Source organism: Odocoileus virginianus, chromosome 1 (genome assembly GCF_023699985.2).
Source record: "Odocoileus virginianus isolate 20LAN1187 ecotype Illinois chromosome 1, Ovbor_1.2, whole genome shotgun sequence".
NCBI classification, from domain to species: Eukaryota; Metazoa; Chordata; class Mammalia; order Artiodactyla; family Cervidae; genus Odocoileus; species Odocoileus virginianus.
Window position 1 is genome coordinate 21,337,523 of NC_069674.1, and position 25,629 is coordinate 21,363,151.

General features: G+C 38.4%; 1 protein-coding gene across 2 annotated transcripts in view; it reads left to right on the forward strand.

Moving 5' to 3' along the window:
• The window catches only part of CHCHD3 (coiled-coil-helix-coiled-coil-helix domain containing 3), a 278,588-nt gene that overhangs the window by 45,728 nt on the left and 207,231 nt on the right, over positions 1–25,629 (forward strand). For both annotated transcript variants that reach the window (XM_020878065.2, XM_020878066.2), the window contains exon 3: positions 15,775–15,856. In XM_020878065.2, the coding sequence (XP_020733724.1) occupies positions 15,775–15,856 (82 nt within the window). The remainder of the gene's footprint in view (positions 1–15,774; positions 15,857–25,629) is intronic.

Below are 25,629 nucleotides of genomic sequence, written 5' to 3' on the forward strand. Positions count from 1 at the left end.
TGATTACAGTGTGTGCATGTACTAAAGCAACTTTAAAAAAATGAAAATTTGGTCCATTGAATAATAGCTTCTACTGGAGATGCTTCAGGCCGTGGAATCCCAGTGAGAAGTTGTCAGATTCCATTTTAAGGAAACAGGGCTATATTTTGATATGTATTTCCTACTAAGCATGAATCAGATCAGCAAGCAAAGAACATTAAATGCTTTAATTTGCTGGTGGCAACAAAGGGTGTAATGATAGATACAATATAGTTAAAATTTATAGTTGATTTTTTTTTTTTTCTTTTGGCCTATGCCTGTGTGGAATAAAATAAATAGATCTCTATGTCTGTTTCACAGCCCAAATGGACAATTTCTAGAGTGATTTTCTAGAACATCCCCAAATAGAGTGACATTTTGTAGCAGTGACTGCTTACCTGTGGGAAGTGTATCTCCATGAAGCTTCACCCTCATTATGTTATGGGATATTTGTTGCTGATCTAGAAAATCCTATCATTGGTTCTTTCATTCCTTTCATCTGACTTAACCTCAGCTGATTGCTTAAGTCACTGACTAAGGATTTTTCATCAGCTGTCTTTGGTAACATATATTGTTCATTGTACTGGGGGCACAAGTATTATCAATTGAAAAGTCTGAATGGAAGGCAAAAAATTAAATGGTACATTAAAAACTGAAGTGAAAAGAGAATATTTTGGCTAAGATTTCCTCCATATTCTCCATACATTTAATATGGCCACCTTGTCTTTTTTCCTGACACTTTGAATCATCATTTTCAATCCAGAAGAATTCTTTGTCAAGCAGCCCTTGTCATGTGGTGTGCTTCCAGACAGTGTAATAAGAAAAACTGTGTTAGAAATAAGACTTTATTATCATAGTGGTGTGTGACTGTATTTTCTTTGAGTAATTTGCCTTTTAAGAATGGGGTGTAGGCAGGATGGCTGTGGGGTAAAAGGAGAAAATGAAAATCAATTTTGTTATCTTGAATCTTGGGGTGTTGTTTTTGGACACTTTAATCCCAGTCAGCTCTCCTTTGGTGTATAGAAAGTGGTTTGAACTTCTGTTAGCTGAGCTGATATAATTTGTACAGTGGATGTTCATGATTGAAATGATACGTTTTTGTAAAAACTGGAATTTTTTTTCCCCTGTTTATTCATGCCTCATTTAAAATGGTTATGAATATAAAAATGTGCTTTTGGTAAAAAATACTATTAAGTATAAAGAGGGAAAAATGATCCATTCTCCCCAAATTCAAAGATAGCCATCATCATTTTGTATATATCATTCCAGGCCATATATGTGTTATGTACTTCTTGTGCTTTTTTCAGAGCTGGACATATACAAAACAAAATGAAGAGCAACAGTATTTTCAGTTTAGTATCTTGTCCTTTTCAGTTACTTGTGAGACTGTTTTCCTGGGATTAATATTCTTTATTACTTGTTTTTTAATATTAGCGTAGTATTTTGTTATATGGCTGTTCTGTTTTACTATTTGACCATTTTCCTATTTTTGCAAGTGTAATTTGGTTCCTTTTTTCATTATTTTATGTGTGAAAGATATATTACTCTTCCTTGTTGTTTAAGTCTTTCTCATTGCCATCAGCCTTCATGCTTCTAAGAGGAAGATTTAATAGTCATTTAAGCTGGCCATGAAAATGAATTTTTAGACAATCCTTGATTAGCATCAGTTTTACCTTACCCTTTAGTCGCCTCTTCATTCATCATAATCTGTGACTGTAGTAATGTTCAAAGACAGTGACAGAGATTCAAATTCATTCTTGTTACTGTCAGATCAAATTAATTTACAGTAAATATGTGAACCTTGGAGATCAGAAGCTAAAATACTTATGTAATTGGACCTGGACATCATGCTAGATCCTAAATCCTCTTGAAAGATACACCACAAATTCTTCTGTTACATACTCTTTTGCTGTGGGTTTTAAAAATTGTAAATCCTAGCATGTTGACATTCTGAAGGATATATGGCTTAAAATAGCCTCTCACAAAATATAGTATTGGCTCAATGAAATGTTATATAGCATCAGTCAGGATTTTTAAAATGAAATGCCGGTGGTTCTTCAGTTGAGGGGAGTTTCATTCTGTTTTCATAATGAGTTCATTTTGGACTTAAAATACCTCCTCAGTCCATTTCATCTTCAAGAGAAACTTCATTGGTAGTTTTACAGATAAGAATTTAAGTCACAGAGAATAGAGTCAGGAATAGAACACAGGTCTCTTTAAACCTGATTCTTTAATTAAAATTGCTTTGTTTTGAAATCTGCTCTTATATCCTTTAAGAGAAATCAAATATAACATGCTTTTGTATTTCACAGTCCTATGGTGTATGCACAGATACACATAAGCACACCTTCGGCCGATGGTTATAATTATAAAATGAAAGCCTTTCATTTTCATGTGTGGCAGGTTGTACCATTATGATTATTTTATGGCCGTGTTTCAGATGCATATCAACTTAAATCTGAACATTTTATACTATCTTGTAAAAGATATTTTTATATTATATATGAATATGTCATAAAATTCCTTACCGTAAAATTCTCTATAAATTATATAACTGAGATCAAATACGTTAAAGTCATTTATAAGTGATGAAACACACAGCAAAGTCTTATTAATTTGGGTTCATTTAATTTACAGTTTGTTGTGAAATTAGAGAAGATTTATGTTTACTCATATGAAATGAGGTCAGGGTAAGCAATGGCGTAGATAGTGAGGGAGGGTTTGGTAAGAAAATTCCAAGGGGAAATCTCAGATTACTTAGCACATTATTTTATGTAGCCATTGTGAACCTTGGACGTTACTATTTACAGAGGATAAGTTGCTATTCTAATTATTAGTTTCATTAAAATAGTTCCTAGGGACCTCTGCCTGATAACAGTTAAAATAGTTGAAAATAACATGAATGTGTATCTTTTAAAGTATCATATGTTTGTTTATTTTTTTTTCTTTTATTTTTTTATTTATTTATTTTTTTCCATTAAAGTATCATATGTTTAGATTGTACCCTTGCTGCTTCCCTACCATTTATTCTATATAATTTCGTATTATATGCTGTAGTAAAAGCTAATTTATTTTTGGTGTTTATAGAGAAATTATTCTTTATTAAACTCTTCAGTTCCTTAATTTCAAAATGCAATCTCTGTGAATTATTAGAAGTTAATTTAGAGTGAATAACTTTAAATCCTTTTCTCATTTTCTTTGAATATAAACTTATAGCCTTATTGAACTGTTTGTTCAATATTAATTCTGATATTGTCACCTATGAGAGATATAATTTTAATTGGCCAAGAGCTATCTGATGTAGATAGTTTTGATGGGAAGTGTGTCAGCTTGAAATAAATCTATGCTTGAGAAATTTACTCTTAAAGACATTAATCTGAAAATGTCTGTGAATGCCTAATGCATCTGAATAGTTTGGGTAGGTGGGTATCACCTTGTATCTGTGTGCATTCTTAAGATACTGTAACGGTGAGCTGGGGTCTTGAGGCTGTGATTTATAGTCACTTTCCATTTCCATTGGATTCTTAATGAAGTCCTTGTCCTTATTACATGACATATCTTGAGGCACCAAGAGAGGGAAAAAAAAAAAAAAGACAGTTGGATGATTTCGCACCACGTGGTTTTGGATACCCTAAGGCACAGTAGGAGCCTGACGGGTTACAGTTCATGAAGTCACAGAGTTGATGAGTAAGTGAACCACACCCACACACCGACCGCCCCCTCCCGATCAGATGTGGCTTTGGTGAGTGTGGAGAGAGAGGAAGCTGGTAGTATTTGGGCACCTCAAGGCAGAGGTCACGTGGGAGGCAGGCGCTTTGCTGTTATCACCAGATTTTCATCTGTGTTTGAAAAGTCCGTGTTACTGGAAGTGCGTTTTTTGTCATTATCACTGGTCATACAGACTGTGAAGTAGCTAGGTTTCCCATGTTTATCTTTTATCAGGGTGAACATTTTGGCCCAGTCTATGACAGCGTTTTTCAGTGGTGGGGCAGTACTGCATCCAGAGAGGCATTTTAGAGATCTGTGGGGGAGCCACTGGTGTTTAATGGGGAGATGGGGACAGGGATCTAGACAGCTTGCAGTGCCTCAGGGAGTTCCGCCCCTTGAAAAACTGTCCTGTGTCCTCGATTTCAGAATGTCCCATCAGGAATTCTTGCAGCTGAAAACCTGCCCACCCAGCCCAGAACGAACAGAAGGCGTGTGGTTTTGTATAGTTTTAAGATACTCTGAATTTTCTGGGGATGCAACTGCTCTTGTCACAGTAACCGTAGCTATTGCATATGTGGTGGTTTAACAGAAGCTCAAGAGTCAGCCTGTTTTATTGTATCTGGTGTAGACTTGAGGGCTGATTCCCTGGTGGTTCAGTGGTGAAGAACCCGCCTGCTAATTCAGGAGACGCAGCTTCGACCCCTGAGTTGGGAAGATCCCCTGGAGAAGGAAATGGCTGCCCATCCCTCTAGTATTCTTGCCTGGGAAATCCCATGGACAAAGGAGCCTGGCCTGGCAGGCTACAGTTTGTGTCTGACTGTGACTAAACAGCAGCAGCGAGTGCAGGCTTGAGCATTTACATACTAAAATGCCGTTATTCTTTATAAATTAATTTCTCTCTCTTTTTTTTAATGTTACACTTAGGGTATTATATTGATTAAAAACCTTGTGTCTGTATTATCTGTTTATTTTCAGCATAGTAGAGGGAGTGTTACAAAATATTTTATTTTGTATTTCATCCTATCAGGGTGAAATCCACTGGTCTGAACAAGGACCTCTTATGTCATCCCAGGTGTTCTAAACCACTTACATCCTAAGCCTTAAGCACATGATATAACTACTTCTGAAAGACAAAGTGTTCAACAGCCTTTCTCTGTGTAACACTAGTATGAAGGAAATTTGTGGATCTTTAGGAATATAATCATAATAAATGTTATGAAGGAAATTTGTGGATCTTTAGGAATATAATCATAATAAATGTTATGAAGGAAATTTGTGGATCTTTAGGAATATAATCATAATAAATGTTTGTACTATTCTGTTGAGTTGAACTTGACTGAAGATAATTTCACTTTTAGGAAAAAGATTAAGTACATTCTTGTGTTTAAAAGACAGGATAGTGCCTTTGTTCTTGAAATTCTTGTGCATCGTCTTGTCTCTTAAAGATGGTGAAGTCATTGGTGATCAGTGATTTCGCAGAGCTTCCACAGTGCTTCACAGAGAATTATGTTTGGTTTATTAGACATTGCAACCACCTATGACTGCGTTGAAATAGGGTTTTCTGAACAACTAGGTGGATATTCGTTGGATGAAGGAAAAAAAATAACAGGGCTATAGATAAAAGCGAGGCTGACCTAATTTTCACAGTGTGAATTAAATAAAAATACGAAGCTCAGGGTATTTCACTATAGTTTAATGAAAAATATTATACCAATATGTATTATGCTGCCTCACAGTTTTAATATATTTGAACTACCATAAATAAAATATGAATCAGGCATGGGTGTAAAATCTCAATTGCTTTATTTAAAACTTCCCAGGAGAGGCTGTTGTTCTGCAGTGGTTAGCTCATGGGTTAAGTAGGTTCTTTTTGGCATCTCACCTTAATGGACTATAAATGAAGCCATTGAAGCCCAGAGGTCTGACTCTGATCTGCCTACTGTTTTTGCTGCCTAGTGGTGGGCCAATATCCAGAAATAGGACTGTAGGTTTTTTTTTTTTTTCCTTCTTATAGAAAGGGCTGTCATTGGGTCAGAACTTTTATTTTCTTTCAGAAGAAGAAAAGTCTTGAGGTTGGAGTTAGTTGACATTTCCCAGGGCTGTAGGTGGATTAGAAGATAGATTCTGTTTTTAGACTTTTGCTTTCCTTGGGCTTTGATTACATGCAGAGATACATTTAAAGTCTTCCTTGGAAAATAGTGTTGGTCAGAGTTTGAAGTACTAAATATTTTAGTTGAGTTTAGGAATTTTATTAGTAGTAATGGATTTTTGGCTAAAATGCCATTTTTATCACTAGTAGGAAGAAGGAAGAATGATTTATGACTTGATATTTTGACTTTCAATTTGCCAAAGCGAATTACTTAGGTTAGGACATTAGTCTTGGGTAAAGCCCTTTAGCACATGAAAGTAGGCTTGTCCACTGTTTCAGTGTTCTAGACTGTATGCTTAGAGAAATGTGCTGTGAGCCTTGCTTGCATCAGCGTGGTAATTAGGAAGGAGGACTGGAATATGATATATCAGTGTGAACTGGTCCATGCTACTGTACAACCAGATCTTTGTGAGTAATGTATACATTATAGTCTCTAAATTACTTTTGAGCAGCGACCACTAGCATTCATCAGTCTTTCATAATTTAGTTGCAGATTATTGATTATGACTGCCCTTCAAACACGCACAGGTCTCCACCAGTTGTGAAAATCATCTTTTATTTATAATTTTTCCACCTCGTTCCTTTTTGTTTCATTTCTAAACTTGGTGAAGAGAGGCCTGTAATTGCTGCCTTCCGTTGTCTCCTCCCACTGGTTCCTGATGCCCGGACCACCTGATTTCCATGCACTCCATGGGGCGGTGGGTCATTGCAAGCTGCGCTGCCAAGTCTTCCTCCTGTGCCCGGGATAGACATGAAATCACTGAACCTGGACTAGGCCGTGGAGTCCTGCACACAGTTCCCCCGGCCGCTGCTGCCAGCTGATCGGAATTGGCACGAGTCGAAATCTGTTTCACTGTTTCTGCACAGGGTACTTTGGTTCACATCTTGCTTTTCCCATTCCATTTCTTCTTGGTCCCTAGTGATGTTCTTTCACGCCTCTCCTTATCTGATGAATTTTTAATGCCTGTGTTTAGCCTTCTACTCTCTTTATACATTTTCTTTTTTTTCCCAGGAAAATTCACTGATCTCAGATCTGTAACAGTCATTCCCAAATCAGCATTTCCAGCCAAATCTCAAATCAAATCTGAATTTCAGGTTCAAATGTCTAATTACCTGCCATTCCATGTGGTGATTCTACCATTACTTTCAATTGAATATGTCTGACACGAAACTCATTATCTGTCTTCACTTAATTGACCATCGTGGGTGTTAGTTCTCTAGCATCTGGGTGCACCTTTGACTTTCTTTGTCACTCATCTCTCAGTCACAGATGATCGGTCTTTCGCATCAAAGTCCTTGTATCTTAGAATCCATGTTTATGGCCAGTGTCCGAGTTCAGGTCCTCATCAGCTTACGCCAGCACTTTTCAGGCTCGAGTGAGCACCTCAGATCTGGTGGGCTTGTTAGCACACAGATTGCTGGGTCCCACCCCCAGGGCTTCTGATGTATAGTTCTGGGGTGCATCTGAGTTTGCGTCTCTTAACAGGTTCCCGGTGATGCTGCCGGGGGACGGGGGCAGAGAGAATTAAGCTGCGTTTTGAGACCCACTCATTACTTTACATTTTCCCCATCCAATTTATCTGCAAACCTCTGCGAGATTAGACTTCCTATAACACCCCATTTCATTGTATTATTTTCATTTTTAAACACCTGTTTATGATACCCTCCTTCTTAACATTTCTTATCCAAGCTCCTGCCTAGTTTCCAAGACTCCTCACAAATGAGCATAAATTACCCCCTTTTTTTTTTCTTACAAACAAGCTTTAACGGTTTCCTTTCCATTTTTCTTATGTCCTTGCTTTGGTCCCGCTTCCTTCGTGAACCACTCCATGACTACACCCCACCTTTGTAAGTTTCATTAATACTAAACCCCTACAGCACAGTTTTACTCATTCAGACTCTTATCTCCCTAATGGTAGGAACCATATGTCTTCATCTCCTACAAAGCCTAGCATAGGATTAAATCATTGTGGATTTACTACCTAGTGAATTGATTGATTTCTCTAGTTTGTATATTCCTTGAGGCTGCTTGATTTGGGAGAAAACAATTAAGCAAAAATAACTTCATATACTTAAGCATTAAACCTTACAGGTAGTACAACAAGCTTATAATGAATATCCATCCCTCTCTCCTTTATAAATAATACACTGTTGGTAGCGGTGGCTCAGGAGTGTTGCCAGGAGCCGAAACCTGGTGATGGTGTTAGTGGCATGGAGAGTTGGGGAGAAGCCACTTGCTTTGAATTTCTTTTGGCAGTCCACACTTTCTCCTTAGATGACATGTGATTTTGCAGAGTGTGTTCTTAGTTTTTTCTGAATCATCCCTAAGTTACCTGAAAAGTTGGGGGCTTACTTCCCCTAATGACTGATGCTGACTCCACAGGTCAGGCAGTTAACATGTTGTTGAGCAGCTGCTGTGCGCCTAGTAGAGTTTGCCCAGTATTGCTGTCTCTCTCCCTGCCCTTCCTTCCCTCCTCTGTGTTTCTGGTTTGTCTGTAAAGCATAGAGGATGTTTTTGCTAGTTTCCAGGGTGAGTGTTTGCTAGACAGTTGTCCCAAATGAGTGGAATGTCACTTCAGAGGAACAGTTGGCAGTATATGTTGTCATTGATAGACCTCTTGTTCTTTCACCTTCCAGTTATTGGGCTTTTCGGGGAAATGGAGGCTCAAGCATGAATTTGGTCCTGTCAGGCTGTCATTTAACACAGCTGTGTTAAGGGGAAGGCTGTTGGAGAGTTTCTAGTTTGGGTTCTCATTTTACAGAGGAGACAGCGTTGGCCTAAAGCAATGACGTGGTTTTGAACAAAGTCACAAAAACGCATTATGACAAAGCCAGGCTAGATGGGACCCGCCTTTACATCCAGCTTGGTCCTCTCTGTGTGTTATGGATCTTTATGGAGAAGCCTTTGAAAATGGTTACACTCAGGACTATTGGAAAGAAACAGAAAAAGGTTTGGGTGGTTTTAGTACTTCATTTGGGGTTGGAGATTTAACGCTGCTGAATTTATAGTTTTATCCCCAGTGAACAAAATACATCCATTTGTGAAACAAAAAAATTAAGCTATGCATCAAAAAGCAATATCCAGAGGTAATTATTATTTTTTAATTTAAATTATAGATCTTATTTTCCTAGAGGCTGTGTGAGATTTTGCAACTATTATTCAGGATATTAAGACATGAAATACTAAGTGTATCTGATCCTCAGGACTGGTTTATGAATTGTCTTCTTAAAAATGTGGAGACTGTAGCATATGAATGATGAGCCTGTCTGCTGCTATACAGCGTCCGCAGCCCGTATTGATGTTTGTTTTCACATTGAATAGAACATGGAGCTGGTTTCCAGGAGTGCTTGTTGTAAGGCAGACAATAAAAGGAACATTATTTGCATATTATGCCATTCAAATTAGAAATTTACGGAAGCATATAAATCCTCATGGAGCAATAATACTGCGAAATAAGCCATTAACTTGATGCGGTTGATGTTTAGGTCGCCAAACTCTTTGTAGCACTGTACCTTCTTATTCGATATTTATGATTATGAAAGTACAGTTAAGGATTTTCCTTCCAACATCGTCATTAGCTTTGATGTGTAAGTGGCCTCAGTTACCCTGCCAGGTATCTAGACAAATGGCATTTTTTGAAGTCAGTCCTAGGTTACATTACCCTTAAGGTGATGGTGAATATTACTGTCAGCTGGGTATCATCATACTTAACACTCTGTGTGTGTGTTTAAATCAGGTTTGTCTGCTAACTAGACAGTGCCACAAATGGATAATGATGGCACATTGTTACATGTTTTTTTCTAACCCCGGAGATTTATTGTAGCCATCTTTTGACTCTTCTAATCAAACCCTGTACCTTTTATAAGACAAGGAGCATGACAAGATTTATCCTGCAACCCATGCTGTGACTCATTTACTCCTGATACACTCTGTGTTGTATTTCATTGATTGCATGGATGCTTCCATTATTATTTTTTAAACAATCAGTGCTCTTTTTGTATTAATGAATTTATTGAAGTAATAAGATTAATGGATATTTCTGTGGAGCTGAAAATTTAATTTGGCTGTATTTTATGGTGTTAGCTTTGGCTCAGCTATCTCAATCCTGGCAGAGTCAGTGTTTATCTAAAATCTGCTGCTTGTGTTATGCAATTACATACATTTATTTCCTTCTGAGAGTAGATCACCATAGTTCTCTTTGGTGTTTTTAAACTAGCACATGAAAATAATAGGCTTTATAAAATTGGATATGATACGTATCAGTAAATAGTAAGACCAGAAATAGAAATGGAATAAAGGAAAAATCCCAAAGGACCTGACATTTCTCTAAGAGGCAAGCCATAATTTTTATTAAATAACTTATGGAGATTGTTTCAGAAATACTGTAATTGGGGAGGGAATTACAATGTAAGGATTATGTTAAGAAAATGAAGGAAAGGGAAAGTCTATAGTGGAAAAAGTTGCAAAAGGAAATTGGTTTGTCCCTTGAGATCCGGGGAATCTGTGTAAGTCAAATCATGGTTGTATTTTCAGTCTTTTGTTTTCATGACATAAGCTATTGTGTCATGGCTTGATGAGCCATTCATAACGGCATTTTGTCTTTTGGAGTCATTTCTGTTCATCATTCAGGGAACTATCTTAAATATATTTGTAGTGTTCCATCTCCTCTACCCCATCCCTCTCTATCCTACATTTAACCAGTTTCTGAAAACAGAGAATTAGGACATTGTCATGCAACATAAAAGACAGGTGAAGTGTAGGAAATTAATGCTACTCTTTCTCTCAGAATTAAGACCATGGTATTCACAGTTCCAGAGAATACTAAGAATCAAATAGTATAAGATTAGGAGTTTGTTATTTGATCCCCAAGTTAGAAATTCTTAGAATTTCCTAAGAGTTTAATGTAGTAATTTAGAATGTGGCTAAGAGGGACAAAACTTTTCTAGGTGGTCGGTAAAGAAGAATCATTGGAGTAACCAAAACATTTTCTTTTTTAGAATGCTGTTTACCTAAAACAAGCATAAATTTGAGTTGTTTTTAATTCAGATACTTCTTACTTTCAATAGTAGTTTCAAATAAAGGGTTTAGGGCAGACTTGCTGTCACCAAGCAGTTTTAATGCTTGACTTTTCCTCACGTATTTTGTGGTCATTGTCATATCATGTATAACTAATTGACCAAATGCCAGTCTTTGTGTTTATTAAGATACATTTGCCATTGAGAAAAAAATTAAAGTGGTTTCTGAGAACATTTTATCAAGTCCATGAGTTACAAGTATGTGAAGAAAGCATCCTTTTGTCTTAATACATTTAAAAAGGAAAGTGAGAAATGCATGTGAAAGCTTTGGAACCCTACTGACTGAGTCTGAACTAGTTTTGCAGATTTGCCTGGCAAATCTGATGTATATGGTTTGAAAATTTCTCATTTTTACTTTTTCTCATTTCACAAACTTTGCCAGTCCCCAAAGATCTGCTTGGAAACTCACTGTGCTAATAGGCAAAGTTGGCCTTTCCTGTGCTTCTGTTAAAGTAGTCCATCCTGAAACACTGACCTTTTAGTTTAATAACAGTTTTATTTGAGAAAATGTTTAGATCCTGAAGCTGAAAAGAGTGTTTTCAGAAAGGCCATTTTAAATAGTGGTCTCCAAATGGTATATCCTGTTTTCCCTCATGCACTTTGGACCGATCTACCTAGAAGAAATGTATTGTTGCTTTCTGTATTCTATTGATTTAAAAACAAATAACATGAAACTTAGATTTGCTCAAAACCCATTACCACACCAGTTTATTTTCCTGCCTGGGCTTTGAATTGCTATTTTAGATTTTAAACTTTATGCTTTGTCATGTTTTATCTTTTGTTATTTTAAATTCTCCATTGTAGCTAAAGTAATTACTTTTTAAGCTGTGACCTTGGACTTGGGACCCAAAAGGTGTGTGTGTGTGTTTCTTTTCCAGGAATAGCTATGGCATTAAAAAGACAGCTGTGCTTTGACTGACCAGAAGTGATGGGAACTAGCAGGTCCCTTGGGCATGTCTTCTTCAGTGGCTTCGAGAGCATCCCTGCCCTTTGCATCTCTGATGCTTCCTACTCTCACCTTTCTTCCTCCACTTGTGGCCTACCTAGGTGATTGCACCACTTACTCCATCTATTTACCACCTCATCCCATGGCAGTGGCTTGGCAGGCATGAGAGGCAAGAGGAGAGTGTAGAAAAGGAAGACAAGCCTTCTGCACTTCCGTTTCTGCAGTCTCTCTTGGCATGGCTGGCTTCCCAGCCCCCCACCTGGCCACCATTTGGAAATGGAGTCCTCACCATTCTCTTTGAGGTTTATCATAGCATCGTGAAAAACTCACTGCTGATTTTGGCTTTTCCCCTGGTAGGAAGCCCCTATGTGAGAGGCATTCACGGTTGTTGTTCACCTGCTAAGTCATGTCTGACTCTTTGTGACCCCGTGAACTGCAGCCTGCTAGGCTTCTCTGTCCTCCACCATCTCCCAGACTCAGCTCAAATTCATGTCCGTTGAATCGGTGATGCTGTTTCACCGTCTCAGGCTCTGCTACTCCCTTGTCATTTTGCTTTCAATCTTTCCCAGCATCAGGGTCTTTTCTAGTGAGTCAGTTCTTCACGTCAGGTAGCCACAGTATTGGAGCTTCAGCATCAGTCCTTTCAGTGAATATTCAGGGTTGATTTCCTTTAGGATTGACTGTTTTGATCTCCTTGCAGTCCAAGGGACTCTCAAGAGTCTTCTCCAGCACCACAAGTCAAAACCATCACTTCTTTGGCGCTCAGCCTTCTTAAGGTCCAACTCTCACATCCATCCATGAGTACTGTAAACACCATAGCTTTGACTGTACAGACATACAGTGCACTGTGAGGACATGTTGGATCAGCTCCCTTAGAAGATTGATCTCACTGCTTCATGCTTAGACCTGGTATACCAAGGTCTCACCAAAGCCTCATTCTGTTGAGTGAAATTTAAATGAATTGTGATCAAGAATTTGATTGAATTTTGCCTGAGAAAAATTTTGCTGTGATAATTTGATTATCCTGGCAGATCTGTGTGATTTTGCACATAGTCTGACTGTGCATTGACCCAAACTGATATACTACACTTGAGAGTATAGTTTCATCGGGTAGTACTAACTGGGTTAAATATGTGTCTCAATTTTTGCTACTAACAGAGCTACCAGATGTGAACAACTGGAAAAACTGTGTTACGTTGTTTTGCTTGGTGACAAGAAGGCAAGGAAGCCGTGAAAACCATCACCTTGTGGTGGGCATAGCCTGGAACTTCACAGACAGCTGATACCTGTGTAACCTACCTGGTCTTATTTTTGGATGAGGAAATCAAAACTCAGCTAGGTTAGCTGATTGACCTAAAAGCCTAACTGATAAAAAGACAAAGTCTATTCAGACTCCTTGACGAGCCATTGCTGTCTGTAATTTCTCTGCTGGGTTTTGTATTGTTTAAACTTTTAGTGCTGGAAAAGGAAAAAAAAAAATCTTAACGATTTGCCTGAATCAAGCAGTTCCTTTTTTAGTTTTTTAAAAGGTTTTTGTTTTGGGTGACTTTTTCAAAGCAGAGACTTGTCTCACGATTTAGACTACCAAGAAGAAGAATGGCAAACAGCAGAATAGTGTGTGTGTATATATACATGTCTATATATATACGTATATATATTCAGTTCTAATGGAGAACATCCGTTTGAGAGCAACTTCTTGAGAAAACTGTCCAGAGAGGCTAGTAACTTTCCCAGGGTCCCCCAAGTTGCTGGTGGGCAAACTGGGATCAAACTTTAGCAGTCCTTACATCTTTCTCTGGTTCCTTGTCCATCATTCTTTTCATTTATATTATATTCTTTCTTCAGCTTTATTGAGAGACATTTAACATATTTTACTCTTCACTCACTAAAGTGTACAGTTCAGTAATTTTTAGTATTTGCAGATTGTGCAACCATCTTACAGTCTAGTTTAGAACATGTTCAATACCCCCAAAGAAATCCTATACCCTTAGCTGTCACTCTCCATTTCCCTACTTCCCTGCCCCAGACCTACTTCCTGCGTCTGCAGGTTTGCCTTTTCTAGACATTTCATATCAATGGACATGTGCAATATGTGACCTTTTGTGTCTGATTTCTTTCACTTAGCATTTTTTTCAAGGTTTATTCATGTAGCATGTATTAGTACTTCATAACTATTTATGATTGAATAATATCACACTGAATGGATATACTACATTTGTTTATCCATCCATCAGTTGATGAGCATTTAGATTGTCTTCACTTTTGGGATATTATGAATAATGCTGCCATAAATATTCATCTACAAGTTTTTGTGTAGACATGTTTTCAGTTCTCTTGGTTATATATGGTATCTAACAGTGGAATTGCTGGATAATATGGTACTGTGTAGCTTTTTGAGAAGCTGTCAAACTGCTTTTATACTGACTGCATCATTTTACATTCCCACCAGCAGTGTATTAATGTGCAGGTTTCAATTTCTCCACCTTCTCACTAACCGTTGTTGATTGTCCTTTTGATTATGTTTGAATTGGTAAATCATTGTGGCTTTGGTTTGCATTTCCCTAATGATGAATACTGTTGAGTGATTTTTCATGCAATTATTGGCCATTTGTGTATCTTCTTTAGAGAAATACCTGTTTATGTCCTTTGCCCATTTTTAATTATGTTGCCATTTTATTGTTCAATTCTGTTGTAAGTGTTTTTATATTCTGGATAGAAGCACCTCAACAGCTATATGATTTGCCAGTATTTTTCCTCATTCTGTGGGTTGTTTTTTCACCTTCTTGATGATGTCCTTTGATGTTGCTATTTTCTGATAGTCCACAATTAAGAGAAAACATCCTTAAGACCTTTCATATATCTTCTTTTCTTGCTGTTACCCAGTGCCAGCTAAATTTTTTGCATATTTCCTAAGGCAAGGTTGTTATAATGTCAAGATTATCAAATAAAATGTTTCAAAGAGCAGAGGCAATACTGTCTAGTTTCCCTCTAATAGGCTCAAGAAGTTGAAATGCTGGGTAAGGTCCTGTGTGTACTCCTAGAGTTTAAATGTTTCTGGTGCTTTCTTGCTCATAATTTTGGGTAGTGGGTTTTAGGTAGTGAAGAGGAAATAGTCCTTGCTTATTTCTTAGGGAGGGCTCTTAAAAGAGTATATAAAATTTGTCAATTTATTTGCTGTCATAGTTGTAAGACTCATAAAACATATTGTACAAAATCTTCTAATTGGAAAGGCCAGCTGTTTCAAGTCAAGTCACCAGGTACTTAGAGAGCTCCAGCTGTGATCTCAGCACTGTTCTGTGTCTCTCTCTCTTCAGTTGTTGGAACTTGAATTTGAAGGACATGTTTTCCAAAAAATATGGTTTTAACATTTTCATGAGTCAGTAAATTCCCTTTTTTCATAAATCATGAAAAAATGAATGTAACCACAAATGACTTTATTTCTCTAATAAGTGATTTTTAAAAATGTTCAGTTATCAAAGTGGGAATGTTTTTATGTCATTTTCCTCTCTGAAGTCCCTTCCTTACAACCTCTCCTCCTCCTCTATACAATTGTCAGACTTCAGTGGTAGGACATCATTTTAAAGAATTTGCACTTAATGGCTCAGTCCCCACTGGGCAGTAAGCAGCTCCTTGAGTTTATTATAACTTTTGGCAGGTACGGAGATTTCTAGGTCACCAGAGAACTCTTGATTAAATTACTCCTGAAGTGCACTAATTGGTCTTTTCCACAGTGCTTAGGTGGTTCCAAGGAGATACTGACCAGCTGGCAGAACTTTGCCTATTAAGATCTAGCCTCAATTTTGTCTTCCTGAGTATTCTCATGCTTTTGTTTAAAGAAGTCACTTATTTTATCTTTTTCCCTCTTTGTTGATTTTAGTTTCTGATGAAGAATTGAAAAGAAGAGTCGCTGAGGAACTGGCTTTGGAACAGGCCAAGAAAGACTCTGAAAATCAGAAACGGTGAGTTTCATGGTGTTAGAGACAGATTTTGGTGGACCTGTCATAATTATGAAATGCTTTTGGAGAGGAGTGATTATAATGAGTAATTATAATGATTATAATTATCATCATTGATGTCTAGCTCAACTTCAGAATGTGCTGAACATAAATTGATGTGGCTCTTTTTGGTTTTGGATTGTGCTTGTAAAAGCCCTAGGTTATCCCTTTTCCAGACTCAGTTGTAAGTCACCATTTTATCTCTTGTATTGTTCTCAGTTGCATGAATAACTGAGCCCTGGTTTTTCAGTATGTGAGAAATAGTTCTTGAGGATTCTTCTGGCATTTCTCAAGCTAGATTGTTTTAATGAATGTGTTTTTGATAGAAAATTGCATTATCTGCTGCATATTGCCAGTATCTGATGGATCATTGAAAAAGCATGAGAGTTCCAGAAAAACCTACTTCTGCTTTATTGACTACTCCAAAGCCTTTGACTGTGTGGATCACAGCAAACTGTGGGAAATTATTCAAGAGATGGGGGTACCAGACCTCCTTCCTTGCCTCCTGAGAAATCTGTATGCAGGTCAAGAAACAACATTTAGGACTGGACATGGAACAACAGACTGGTTCCAGATCAGGGAAGGAGTACATCAAAGCCGTATATTGTCACCCTGTTTGTTTAACTTATATGCAGAGTATATCATGTGAAATGCTAGACTGGATGAAGTACAAACTGGAATCAAGATTGCTGGGAGAAATATTAATAACCTCAGATATGCAGATGACACCACCCTTGTGGCAGAAAGCAAAGAACTAAAGAGCCTCTTAATGAAAGTGAAAGAGGAGAGTGAAAAAGCTGGCTGAAAACTCAGCATTCAAAAAACGAATATCATGGCATTCAGTCCCATCACTTCATGGAAAATAGATGGGGAAACAATGGAAACAGTGTCAGACTTTATTTTTTGGGGCTCCAAAATCACTGCAGATGGTGACTGCAGCCGTGAAATTAAGACACTTGCTCCTTGGAAGAAAACTATGACCAATCTAGACAGAATATTAAAAAGCAGAGACATTACTTTGTCAACAAAGGTTTGTCTAGTCAAAGCTATGGTTTTTCCAGTAGTCATGTATGGATGTGAGAGTTGGACCATAAAGAAAGCTGAGTGCCGAAGAATTGATGCTTTTGAACTGTGGTGTTGGAGAAGACTCTTGAGAGTCCCTTGGACTGCAAGGAGATCCAACCAGTCCATCCTAAAGGAAATCAGTCCTGAATATTCATTGAAAGGACTGATGTTGAAGCTGAAACTCCTATACTTGGGCCACCTGATGCAAAGAGTGGACTCATTTGAAAAGACTCTGATGCTCGGAAGGATTGAAGGCAGGAGGAGAAGGGGATAACAGAGGATGAGATGGTAAATGGTATCACCCACTTGATGGACATGAGTTTCAGCAAGCTCCAGGAGTTGGTGATGGATAGGGAAACCTGGTGTTCTGTAGTCCATGGGGTCGCAAAGAGTCAGACACAACTAAATGACTGAACTGAACTATGGGTATTAAGGTTAACAGTATTGTAGCTAATAATGAATGTCATAGATAGTACCCATGTTAATAAATAGTATTAATTAGTAATCAGTTCAGTTCAATATACTCACTTAAAAATTTGAAGACTTTACAGATGTGTAAGGTGAAAAAATAAAATCCTCCATAATTTCATTCTGTTGAAATAACCACATTTCTTTCCTCTAGACTTTTTTCTGTGTATATTCTTCTATGTTATTGTTGTCTTTAGTACTACTTCTACTAGTGGTAGCAGCTAAAAGAGTTCTTTAAAGTTTTTATAATAAACTGGAAGCAATCCAAGTGCCCATCATGGGAGACTACATGAATGAATTATGGCACATACCCACAATGGAATATTAGATACTCAAGTAGATCTTACATTCTGAGTCAAAAAGATGTTGAAAAGCTGTAAACTGAACACAATATTTGAAGAGATGTAGATAGTTTTTTGTGGGTAAAGCAGCGCCATGGACTGTAGCCAGGCTCCTCTGTCCATAGGATTTCTCCAGGCAGGAATACTGGAGTGGGTTGCCATCTCCTTCTCCAGGGGATCTTCGCAGCCCAGGGATCAAATCTGCATCTCTTGCACTGGCCGTGGATTCTTTACCACTGAGCCACCAGGGAAGCCCTGGGGTAAAAGTTGTACTTTTTAAAGAGTTAAAGTATAGTTGCTTATTCATAAAAATACGTGATTACATTTTAATACACAATAGTCAATTGCTCCCCTTCTGTGCTGTTTCTGAAATTTGCATATGGCACAAAGCATTATTATTATATGATCATGTGAATATCTTCCACATGCACAATGACTACTACCAGTAGATGGTTTGTGAGATTTTGTGTGTGTGTGTGTGTGTGTGTGTTTGTGTGTTTTGGACTGTTTCACTAGTTTGCTTGAAGAGAGCTAAATGTAAAGAATCTTTGAATTGGTAAATCTAGTTTTCATTGGCTGTAGGGGGTGGTGGTTTAGTCACTAAGCTGTGTCTGATTCTTTTGACCCCATGGACTGTAGCCTGCCAGGCTCCTCTGTCCATGGGATTCTCTAGGCAAGAATACTGGAGTGGGTTGCCATTTCCTTTTCCAGGGAATCTTCCAACCCAGGAATCAAACCCGGGTCTCTTGCATTGGAGGCAGATTCTTTACTAACTGAGCTACAAGGGAAGCCCTATAAGACCTTCAGCATATAATTTAACCTCATTGGCCCTTAAATATTTCATATCTAAAGTGAGGAGTTTATGAAATATTTTGTAATATTTCTTCTCTTTTGATGGAGTGCTTGGTACTCTAGGTCCAATTTGCCTGAAATGTCTGGAACAGGATGTGAGTTTTGGTTTATACCACCATTTTCTCAGGAAACAGAGAAGACTCGCTGGCTTAGGATTTTAAAAATCAAGACGTAATTAGTACTGCTGAAAGGGTTTACGCATATTTCCATAGTTTCCTATGCAGCACTTTTTAATTATTTAATTGGGGTTCGGTTGATGGAGTATGTAATTAGACAGTGAAGTTTATTCAAAAACATTTCAGACCATTTTCTTTAAGAAGCAGAGAAAATCAGCATATTATGGTAGAATTCCTTGTCTTTGAAATTTTGTTATTTTTATTTGAATTTTATTTTAATAAGTTTTTGGGTTAGACCTTCATATTTACTTTGCTTACGTTTTTCACATAGAAGTGTTTTGTCTTCTTTTCTTCTGCCGTGGTACCGGCTGTTGTTACCACAATTCTAACTGTGGTGGTTTTTTTCCCCCCTCTGTTACTCAGCTCCCATCTGCTCTCCCTGTTCTGTGAAAGGTAAAGGGCAGATGAGGTGGGTAAAAGGTGCCAGTGAGAGCGGGTTTCATCTCTCTTGTGGACTAGAGTTGGCAGCTTAGCTGTAACCTGGGACAAATGACTATTGATAAAGAATTTATTTTCTGTCACTTTTAAGGAGAGTAGAGAGTGGTGCAGCATTTTTTTCCCCTCTTTTAACAAAATGTTTTGTTTGAAATCTTCTTCTTGAAAACTTCCAGCTGTCAAATCTTGGCAAAAAGTGTGTGTTTATCTGTAAAATAGTTCTTATAAGAGTCAATAGCTATTATTTTCTTTCTTTTATCAACCAGAGAAGAAACTTCAGAAAAAGCATTAAGAAGGTTTTCAGTGTCATCTTTTAAAAGCAACTTTTTCGAGAAGCACAGAATTTATAGATTATTGTAACTGTTGCCTTAATTGAATGAAGTCTTGAGAATGGTTCCTTGTGCCTTTGGATTGTCACTTGCACATCCTTGGCTTACCAGGTCTTCTGTTTTCACCCCAAATACACGCATAACTATAGTTGAGTTCCTGAGCGCTTAAGTCTGGGATATAGACATAATCCAACATATGCAGAAAGGACTTTGGAAATTATTTCCGCTGTGATCTTTTTCTTTGTAGGATATTAATCATCTTTAGCTTTTTTATTATGGACAGTTTAAAGCACCTTCAAAAACCGAAGAGTACAGTGAGTCTGTTTCATGACACTGTTTCAACAATTCTGGTTTCATCTGTATTCTATTCACTCTACCTATGTGGTGAGTGGTATGGAGAAGCACTAATATTTTTAATAAGTTGGTGAATTTCGTGGCAGGGAACTACTCTGAAATATCTTCTGTAAGCCTAGCTTCATTTCAGTTAGGTTTTTTATTTTGGTTGAAAGACTGGAACTTAACTCTGGCCAACTTGAGAAGCAAGGAAATTTTTAGAAGCATATTAAGTAGTTCAAAAGAATCAAAAGGAAAACTAGAGAACCACTAGGTAGGGAAGAACTGGGTACTACTTAAAGCTTTACACAGTGGGGAAGAAGTAATTCCCCTGGATGATGGTTCCATGATAAAGGGGAAAGGATGGTGTGTGGCTGAATTTCATTGAGTGGAAGATGCTGTTAATTTTTAAGAAGCATTGTATTTGGTGTACCACTAAGAAAAAAAATAGTTGGAGATAATAGCATAATAGTTTCTCTCTTAGACTTTTCTTATTGAAATAACTCATTATGATTGATTGAGTTTTTAAAAAGCTATCACTTGTGTGTTCGTAAAAGGAAAATATAAGGAAAATAAATAGGTTAAGGCAGTGTTGTCAACTAGGGGAGATTTTGGTTTCCAGGGGATATGTAGAAATGCCTGAAGATGTTTTTGTCTGTCACAGCTAGTTAGGTCTTACTGGCGTCTAGTGGGTAGAGGCCAGGGATGCTGCCAAACATTCTGTAAAGCACAGGCTACTCCCCCCAAACTCACAAAAACACACAAGAATTATCTGGCCCAGAATGTCAGTAGTGCTAAGAGTGAGAAACCCAAGGTTAAGTAAGGGATTCTCAAAACTTGTTCACTTTGGTCTAATTCTTCTAAATTGCTCTGTGGCTCGGGGTCTTGATGTCTGAATTTTTCCACACAGTGTCATATTCTGTGCCATCAGAACCTTGACGACGACAACAGCCTCCTGCTGTTGTTCCTGGGATTTTTCTAGGCTGCTGAAAACCAGTTTTTGCAAATTTTGATGCTTCTGCGCAAGCTATGACAACTGCTCAGGACAGACTGGCAGAATGCAAGTGTGAGGTGCTTTCAGGCATGTGGAGACTGGACAGATGGGATCCTAGAGCTTTATTTCATCAGGACCGTCTGCAAACACTCTAGACCGTAACCTCTGTTAGGTTGGAAATGATTTCTTGAGTGTCTGCCTCATCTCCTACCTAATGCAGAAACCCTTTTACAGCATCTCTGACTGGTCATGCCACACACATTTAGAACCCATTGAGAATCATTTACACTGAAGGCATTTTACCAGGAGATTTAAAATGTACGGGAGTCCTTAAAGTTTCCAGTTCCTTACTTTTAATTTATGTAGAGAATTTTATTTTAAAAAAGTTTAGTTTTGGCTTTGCTGGTTTTCCTTGCTGTGCTGGGTCCAGTTGAGGTGATCAGGGCCCCTCTCTGGTTGCAGTGCACGGGCTTCTCATTGCAGTGACCTCTCCCGTGGGGCACGGGCTCTGGGGCACTTGGACTTCAGTAACCGTGGCACATGGGCTCAGTGGTTGCAGCTCCTCGGCTCTAGAGCACAGGCTCAATAGTTGTGGTTTACAGGCTTAGTTATCCCGAGGCATGTGGGAACTTCCCCAGCCGGGGATCAAGCTGGTGTTGCCTGCATTGCAAAGCAGATGATTAACCACTGGACCACCAGAAAAGCCCTGTTTATTTTTAAATTGAAGAATAGTTGATTTATAATATATTAATTTATGCTATAAAGCAAAGTGATTCAGTTACATATGTATATATACACATTCTTTTTTATATTTGTTTCCATTTTGGTTTATCACAGGGTATTGAATATAGTTCCCTGTGCTGTACAGTCGGACCTTGTTTATCTAAGTCTCCACTTCTTTAATAGGCAGATACAGCCTAATTAAAAGTTGCTTTTGAGGAAAAGGTTTCTACTAGGGTCACAGTGACGACACAGCTGTTTATGAGCACGCTGTGTATGTTTTATTCTCATTTGTAAAGCACATTTACATGTGGAATCTCAATTCATCTTAGATCTGATTCTGTTTTATAAGAATGTTGAGTGATTTGATGCCCTCCAAAATCACTGACATAAATTTAGTGCACACACTAAAATCCCTGGGTCTAATCTGGAATCATAGTTTTGCTTATGAAAACACCTAATGGATGGAATAGTTGGTTGGTGTATTGGGAGTCAAGAGCAAATTAAATGCCCATGTCAGCAGCTTGTTTTTCTGTGATACTCTCTGTATTTTGGATTATAGCTGACCATATTGTGTTGCAGCTAGAGCAGGCTAATATAGCAAGGATTCAGTGTGCTACAGTTTGAATATAGACTTTTAAAATGTGATTTACTTCTCTGCTTTGCCCTACCTCCAAAAGTCAGTCTCTGATAGCAAGAAGAATGTGACTGCTTCTGACCTCTGACCTTTGGTATTTGAATTTCACCTCTGTACCTATGAAGACAAGTAAAAGTTGCCTTTATTTTAATAACCTTTTTCAAGAAGAAAGGGAATAACTACTTGATGTAACTAGTTGTATATCCACCATTTTTAAATGGATGTTGGTTGAGATTTTACCCCAGTTTTAATTACTTGAGAAATTAAATGCCATTTTCCAGTCGTCAACACATATTACACAGTTGTTATTATGAAATTATATACCTCCAACCTGCAAGTAATCTCTAGGTATATAGTAATTAAAAAGTAAAGCAACTTTCAGGGAGTAAGTTCTGTTGATTGCTAATATTTATCAATGGCTTTTATCATAAAAATATGGTTTTTAAGGGCCCTGAAAAGATGAGTTAGCAGTCACAGGCAGTGAATCTCACTTTTGATTTATAGGTATTTGCTAAGAAAGTGATTACAGTTTGTACACTGTTGTGATGTGAACAGATTTCCCAGTGTCTGGCTCCAGTAGGGGCAGTGGACAGTTGGTTGGCTTTATCTGCAAACTGTTTCTTTATGTGCTCTGACATTTATGAGATCCTTCTATAATATAAAAATCCCAGTATATTAGATTAATTTTTTATTAACCTCATTAAAGCTTTTTTTTTTTTAATGTATGTTGTGTTGCTTTTCTATTCCATTCTGCTTAAATATAAAGACCTAACTCACTCTGAATGAAATAGATCACATCCCTTCCACCCAGTACTTTTCACTGGGGGATGATTGAAAGTGCTGTGTAAGTACTAGGTATTTGAAATCTTTAGCCATCTGCTACTTTTATCTTTATTTTTTCCCAAGTGTCAGTTTTCTGTTTTTAATAGAGACAACTGCTTTCTATAACCAACAATTACAGAAGGTTGGATTATCCAGTCTATGTTTTATTCACATCTCTTTATGTCTTTTTCCAAATAAAATTTTCTTTCCTATTGATGTTATGCTGTTGTAGACTCCTCCTCTGAATTCTGTTTGAGAATCTGTTTTTTTACATGTAGGAATATTAAACCTGGAAAACCAGAATCAATCAAGCATGCCCCAGAAATCTGTAACCTTTTTTTTTTTTATTGGATGTAATAGCAGCCGTGATATTCAACCACTTCTTGTTCAGATGTTTCTTTTGACAGTAATTGCAGTGTTTTCTCTCATGAAGCAAGTGTTTGAAGTAATTTGTGCCAGAGTGGGTTTCTGCATTTGGAAATTTCTAGGAGCTGGTTTTTGAGTGTCCTGTAGTCGTCGTAGTTCTTCCTGCAGTTTTCCCGTTACCCAGAACAGTCTCAGGAGAGTAGGGGTGGTAAAGTACTCTGTAAAACGTTTATTATTCTTTACATAAACTATTAATGTTTCTTGTCAGTGTTACCACCGATTTATGAAAACAGATAACTCAAGTGGACATCTGTAGAGTTTTCAATTAGCAGGGGAAGCCGGTCTTGGGCCGCCTGCCCCACAGCCCTGCACTCTGTCGCTGAGGTGATAGAATCACATTGCCTTTGGTCGTCGCTCATGCTCAGCGGTTCAGTCGTGTCTGACTCTGTGACTCTCTGTTCTGCGGCCCGCCAGGCTCCTCTGTCCATGGGGTTTGCTAGGCAGGAATACTGGAGTGGGTCTGCCATTTCCTGTTTCAGGGGATCTTCGCAGATTAGGGATTAGACCCATGTCTCCTGCACTGCCAGGCAGATGCCTTACCCCTGAGCCACCAGGGGAGCCTCACATCGCCTCTCACCTCCGTGTACATGTTTATTCAGAGGACCCCTGAGAGGACTCCGATACAAAGCTGGTCCTGGTGCCATCTGGTTATACTAGCACTAGGGGTTCAGCGCTCTCTGTCAGCCGTTTCCCCCCTCCTTCCCCCTTCCCAGAGACCTGGGCATCAGAGGGCTCAGAGAAGCTTGTGGTGAGGAGAATATTCTCTCAGATTGGGACATGTCTTGTGTGAGGAGTAAGCTTTTCTCTTTCAGACAGCATTTGTTGGTAGACTCAGTTCAGTTTCCGTTTCAGAAGGTGAGTGGGCAGGCCTGATGTCCACTTCCTTGTGTCCAGAAGTCCGTACTTACGGACAGTGGCCCACGTAGGCTGGGCCTCACCCCTCCGAACCTGCAGTCCCTAGCCGTCTGGGGAACCATCTGCCCTGCCGAGCCTGCTGGTGATGAATGCCCTGTTAGGAGGATGGGAGCAGGATGAGAGGCAGGTCTGGCGGCTCCCTCTGCAGCCGGGGAGAAATACACAGGCTTCTCCCCTTCCTCTTCTGACCTCAGCAGCTTTGCCAGCGGAGCCTTGAGCTGAGGAGTGCAGGCAACATAGTTACAGTTCAGATGTCGGTTTTATCTCAGCATTATCATATTTCTAACTATTGGCACATTCATGTTTAAGTAATCCCCTGTCCCCATTTCCTAGGTGGAGAAAACTTAAAAAGGAGAGTATCTCATCTTAAGTTTCTGATAAATATATATATATATGTGTGTGTGTGTGTGTGTGTGTGTGTGTGTGTTTTGAGAGAACCCATATTCTTTTGCATCCCAGGCTTATCCAGAGCAGTTGTCATTTGTCTTTGATGAAAACATTCCTCACAGTTTATAGATGACATAGATATAGAATACACACTTTGGGGTCACATTATGTTATGAAAACCATTCCAGAGTACAGGACCCATATGTCCAACTAAAATGAAAAAAAAAAAAAAAAAGGCAATAGATGTTGGATTCTTGTATTTCCTGAGCACTTTATATATTTTAACTCACCTCATCCTCACAACATCTCTGTTACCCCTTCTTTTTAAGTTGAGGAGAGTGAGAGATAAGGAAGAAATTTACCCAAGGTCATATCTAGTAAGTGGTGAGCCTGGGATTTGAACCCAAGTCTCCGTCAAGTTCATGCACTGCACCATCCTGCAGTACTATGCTGCTGTGTGTACAGGGAATGCTCCCTTTAAAATTTTTCATTTGCAGTTGTGGGAAGAGGTAACAAACATTTACTTGAGCTTTCACCTCTAAACCGTTAGTAAATAAAAGATCTCTTGAAAGTGACCTCGGTTGTGTGCTTCTGGTTATTAGATCTGTGCAGCTGCTCTGGATGGTATTTTTAAAACCTCTTTTATCTTAGTACCAAAATCTTTTGAGAGTTTGTGTTTCAAGTTAATATTCTCTAGTCACGTAGGCTATAACTCACTGTTAAATGCTGGTCTGTGTCCACCTTTTCAGTGATGGTGGCAATTCGAATTTCTTGTTTGCTTAAGATTGGAACACAGCAAGGGTGAGGTGTCTGGAAGCAGATGGTGGTCTGCCTCGT